The sequence below is a fragment of the Mandrillus leucophaeus genome, unplaced genomic scaffold (genome assembly GCF_000951045.1).
Source record: "Mandrillus leucophaeus isolate KB7577 unplaced genomic scaffold, Mleu.le_1.0 Scaffold235, whole genome shotgun sequence".
Lineage (NCBI taxonomy): Eukaryota > Metazoa > Chordata > Mammalia > Primates > Cercopithecidae > Mandrillus > Mandrillus leucophaeus.
In genome coordinates, this window is record NW_012102421.1 from 5,002,975 (window position 1) to 5,008,848 (window position 5,874).

The 5,874-nt window shown below is 34.9% G+C and overlaps 1 protein-coding gene across 1 annotated transcript in view; it reads right to left on the reverse strand.

Annotated features, from left to right (window-relative positions):
* Window positions 1–5,874, reverse strand: part of SPATA1 (spermatogenesis associated 1) — a 47,043-nt gene that overhangs the window by 26,126 nt on the left and 15,043 nt on the right. Inside the window, exons 4-6 of the mRNA XM_011982137.1 lie at window positions 4,580–4,697; window positions 1,307–1,360; window positions 980–1,211 (exon numbers count right to left, since the gene is read on the reverse strand). Of these exons, the coding sequence (XP_011837527.1) occupies window positions 980–1,211; window positions 1,307–1,360; window positions 4,580–4,697 (404 nt within the window). The remainder of the gene's footprint in view (window positions 1–979; window positions 1,212–1,306; window positions 1,361–4,579; window positions 4,698–5,874) is intronic.

A 5,874-nucleotide genomic window follows, 5' to 3' on the forward strand; every position in this document is an offset into this window, starting at 1 on the left:
TTTTTTGTATTTTTAGTAGAGACGGGGTTTCACAATGTTACCCAGGATGGTCTCGATCTCCTGACCTCGTGATCCGCCCGCCTCGGCCTCCCAAAGTGCTGGGATTACAGGAGTGAGCCACCACGCCCAGCCTGAGTTTAATTTTTATGTAAACATTTTAAATTACCTGTTTTTTGTTTTTTGTTTTTGACACAGGGTCTCTTTCTGTCACCCAGGCTGGAGGCTGATAGTGCGATCTCAGCTCACTGCAACCTCCCCCTCCCTGGCTTAAGCAATCCTCCCACCTCAGTCTCCTGAGTAACTGGGCCTACAGGCATGTGCCATCAGACCTGGCTAACTTTTGCATTTTTTATAGAGACAGGGTCTTGCCATGTTGCCCAAGCTGGTCTCAAACTCCTGGGCTCAAGTGATCCACCCACCTTGGCCTCCTAAAGTGCTTATTACAGGTATAAGCCACCACTCCTGGCCCCTATCACTTTTGAAGAATCAAATTATTAGTAATTATTAGTAAATTGATAGCTGTAATCAGATAAAAATTTTAACATTATTTGAAATACATATCTTCCCCAACATTAAAGTTTTGTTTTTGTTGTTGTTTGTGTTGGTTTGATATTGTTTTCCTGACCCCTCTGGTCTCTGAGTCATATCAAAGTTTTATGCAGTCATCTTTCCTTTCTCTTTCCCTGTAGCTTTACTTTTATCTAAAACTACTTTATAAAAAAGAAGTAAAGGTGGTAATGTTCATTTAAGTGCTGTAACTATTTTGATTTTGTTTTTATTTTAACATAGTACTTAAATTGTTTTCTTTTCCTCCCATCTGGCAAAATTATTTTTTTAGAAATCCCCAAGTGGAATTGTAGCTTTCTTTTTATACTGCCTGTATTTGTCAGGCTAGGTCTGCTCAGGGTTTGCTTACAGACTTACTGCTAAAATGTACTATAATAGCCTCTTTCTTTTTCCCATTCCAGTTTAAAATCACCTTCTTCCTGATTCTTGTTACGAAGCTCTTTCAAAGTGTTTTCTAACAAACTGGGATCTCTTCCAAGTTCCTCCTTGAACAAAGTTACACTAATTGGTCTGTGGATTGTTCCATCAGCCTCATTAGCACCATTATTAGTCTGCCGCTCATCTAAAATAACTGTTGATGATGGTGAATAAACATTTCCTAAATGGTCCATTATAGGAAGCAAATATAATTCTGGTTGAAGAGCCTAAAACATATAGGAAATTTTAAAAGTTAGTTTGTAATTAAAAGCAGTGCTGTAAGTTAAAAATTAGCATAAGTTTAAAATGTCACATTACATACATATGGAGGAGCAAATGATTTGAGTTTCAGTTCTGATTCTTGCTTTTCCTTCACCTAGAAATAAGTAATGAGAAAAAATTAAAACTGTTGCTACATTTTTTTTTCAATTATTTTTACCTCTACTTTTTTTGCAGAAGGCATGTATTTGTGGCAAATATAAAAATCAAATTTAAAAGCTAGTAACTACTGCTAGATTCTAGAAATGAAGAATATAATGTTACTTTTATTCACTGTATCAAACATAATAGAAGTTCTATGTCATTTATTAATAATAACTATGCCTATCACTTACATGGACTTACTATGTCCCTGGCACTATTCTAAGTGCTTTACACTCAGTAAAGATTGTATACCTAGGAAATTTCCAGGTTGGGATTCAAAACCAGGTCATCTGACCCTAGAGTCCAACTTAGTAAACTTTATTTTATTTCCTACATATTCAACCTATAGAGTTCATTTGTTATTTATTTATTTATTTAACAAATATTGGGGGACTGGGCATGGTGGCTCACGCCTGTAATCCCAGCACTTTGGGAGGCCAAGGAGGGCAGATCACTTGAGGTCAGGAGTTCGAGGCCAGCCTGGCCAACATGGCGAAACCCCATCTCTACTAAAAATACAAAAATCAGCCAGGTGTGGTGGCTCCCCCAATTACTCGGGAAGCTGAGGCAGAAGAATCGCTTGAACCTGGGAGGTGGAGGCTGCAGTGAGCTGAGAGTGCACCACTGCACTCCAGACTGGGCAACAGAGGGAAACTCTGTCTCAAAAACAAAACACAAATATTGAGGGCATACTATCTGTCAGGCAGTGTTCTACATGGTATGGATACAATGATAAATAAGGCAAAATTTCTGCTTTCATGGAGCTTATGTTCTACTTGGGAAAGCAGATACTAAATAACTAAATAAACCCAATTTAGGATGGTGATATGTGTTTTATGAAAAGAAAATAGAGTGATGTAATAAAGAGTAACTTGAAGAAAGAATGTCTGAAAACTAGTTGGTCAGGGAAGGCCTTTCAGAAAAGATAATACTTGAGCTAAGTCCTGAATTATGAAAAGAAACAGCCAGCTATCTGAAAATCAGGGAGAAATGATTTCTAGGCAAGTGCAAGGACCAAAAATCAGAAATGAGTCTGCCATATTTGAGGACCAAAGGAAGATTTTTATAGCTGAAGTATGAAACCAAGGAGAAAATGGTCATAGATGAAATTTGAGAGGCAGCTTGTTCCTTAGGCCCTCATTATCTCTTGCCTGAACCACTGTACAACTTTCTTACTGAAATTCTTGCCTCCTCACTTCAATCCATCCTTCTCAGTGAGGCCCAATTAATTTTACTGAAGGTTCTGATCATGTCACTCTTAGTCAAAAACTCCATGGTTTCAAGAAAAAATCCAAACTACAAATCTGGCATTTGAGAACTTCAACAAATGACTTTATAACTTGCATCCCACTATTTCCTTTCATGTAGTCAATGCTCCACTAAAAACAGCATCATTTATTATTTCTCAGTTGTCTGCATTTCTACTTCTGTGCTTAACCTGTTTTCTCTGTTCAGAAAGCTTTTCTCACCCTTCATCTTTGCAAGAACAAATATTTTTCTTTTAGGATCCAAACTGAAATATTGCTTCTTCCTCAAAGTTTTCTACCTCCCCTCTTCCCCTGCTGGAAGTAATCTCCTTTTCTTCTAAATATATAAAATATGATATTTTATTTATTTATTTTATGTATTTTAATCTTCATCACTACACTGAGCACTCTGAGGGCAAGATTTATATCTAGTTCTTTTCTAGTTTTGTATATAGAAAAACGTTAATAAATATTTGTTTAAAATAATAAAATATTACAAGGATTTTAGAAATTGACCTCAATTACTTAGAAAGTCCCTTCCAATCTGGGATTCTATGATTGATATTTTGTACATATACGTATCATGAAAAAACAAAAAATTATGAGAATTGTTAATTTTCTTCCGTTTGAGGAAAGCTAACTAACTGATCAGTAAATTAATATTAATATGCCAAAAGTTATACTAAATAGAATTCTGATGACCAAAACCTCTTCAAATTTAGCTACTGATCCCAAGAATCTCACACAGCAAATTATAGTAGTACTTTGGAAGAAAATGCCTATTTTTTCCATTCTCATTCATGATTTAATTTGTTCAGTAAACATTTAAACACCTCTAGTGCAAAGCACCTTGTTAGGCACTGGTTATAAATACAATGGTGAATAAAATGAAGTCCCTCCCCACAAGGAACTATAATCTAATGGTAGAGTTAGATGTTAAGCAAATATTCACATAAACACATAATAATGATATAATCTGTTAATGAGAGTGAAATAAGAATATGCTGCATTTTAAAGAGTTTAAATATAGAAAATCTTAAGGAAATAAAATTTATATAGATATGAGAGACCAGAAACTTTGAGATCTGATGGCTTGTTAGATTTGAAACTTAAGCTAGGAATACTTTCTACTTATAGAGTATTCTGCCCACTAAGTCATAGAAACTACAAATAAGAGTGTTCAGTAAATAATAGTTGACACTAGTCAGGGATGGTGGCTCACACTTGTAATCTCAGTACTTTGGGAAGCTGAGGCAGGCAGATCACCTGAAGTCAGGAGTTCCAGACCAGCCTGGCCAACATGGTGAAACTCTGTCTCTACTAAAAATACAAAACTTAGCTGGGTGTGGTGTCACACGCCTGTAATCCCAGCTACTCGGGAGGCAGGAGAATTGCTTGAATCTGGGAGGTGGAGGTTGCAATGAGCCAAGATTGCGCCACAGCACTCTAGCCAGGGCAACAGAGCAAGACTCCATCTAAAAAATAATAATAATAATAAAAAATAAATTAAAAAAACCGTTGACACCAAAAAAAATATGTTGGAGCCATATCATTTTCACATCAAATGAGTCTAGTTGTGGCGCAAGCAATGAGAACCCCATTTTTTTTTCCAGAACTCAAGTACTTGCTTAAAACACTTAAAAACTTTCATTTAAATTTAAGAACTTATATGATCACATTTTAAACTGGTATTTCTCTGCTTTGCAAGGAAATTCACACACAGAAAACCCATCATTTTCACGCCCAATAACATGCCCATGCAACCTATCTTTGTTGATCTGTATGTTTAATGATATTTCCATTTTGTTTTGATTGATATTACATATCTAATAATATCTTAAGAAGCTGAGTTGATAAGCATTTAAGAAATATAATTTGAGAAGGTATGGTCTTTCTCAATAAGAAAGAAAAAAAAGAAAACTTACCACAGCTAAATTATTTCCAATGCATTTCAGAAATAAAAATTTTTCTGCAATAGCATCTTCACCCAGGAATTCACCAAGACGCTCCCTCAGGGCTCGTAAAGTAAGTTGAGGAGATACTCTGAAATATTATAAAATTGCCTTACAATATAAAATGAAATAGATTTTGGATATACTAATGATTCAATAACTTTAGTCAGCTATCTCAAACACAAAGGTTGATTTGATGTGTCAGATATAGCTTAATATATTATGTTTCTACACTGCTGGCATTTTATAGGTCTTCCATAAATATCTCTTAAAATAAATAATTAGAAGTCTGCCTTTAAAATTATGCAAATAAACACTGTTTATAAATGTTTTGTACTGAAAAGGAAAATGACTGTCTCTTAGAAATCTACTTCCAAATTTTATTGTTAAAATTTGCTGTGGAATAGATGTACCTTTATACATACATTAATGAATGATTTAGCCACAGATATTTATTTTGGAAGTTTGGTAGCAGTAGCTAGTGCTTAAAATTTTTTAAAATAATCTAACATTGCCAGATTCCACATCTTTGTTTATTAGGGATACTTTGCTCCTGAATATCTAAAATTTAAAGCCATCACTTATCTATCATCTGAGCTCTTGTTTTTCTAGGACCTTATGAAAAATATTAGATAATTCATTCAATCAACATATATTTGTTGAGCATCTATTATGTGTCAGACATTGTTCCAAGGGATGGGAATATGGCAGTCAACAAAACAAAAATCTCTGCCCTCATGGACTTTATAATCTAGTGGTGGGATAGAAAAATTAATGAAGTAAATAAGTAAAAAAATGTAATCCATAAGACACTACTAAGTACTACAGAGAAAAATAAGGCAGGGAAGGGAGAAAGGGACTGTACAAATGATTTAAAATATAGTGATTAGAGAATATTCACACAAAAAGGTAATATGTGAGTAAAGACCTGAAGGAAATGGGAGAGCATATGGTTAGGGCAGAAAACTCATTCTAGACAAAAGGAACAGAAAGTACAAGGGTCCTGAGGTAGGGCTATGTTACAGAACAGAAAGGAGGCTGATGTGGTTGAAGAAAGTGATGATGAAGATTAGGAAGAGAGGTGTGCTAAAGGGGTAACAACAGGCAGTCAGATCACATAGTGTTATGTGTCTTTTTGGGAATGTGAAAATACACATCTACATACATATAAACACATGTTCTTTGTTTATATTTTTAAACAGTTCAGAGAAAGAGGCATTGTAGATATATTGCTTTAACTACTATTCTCAGATCTTCAGCAGTCCTTC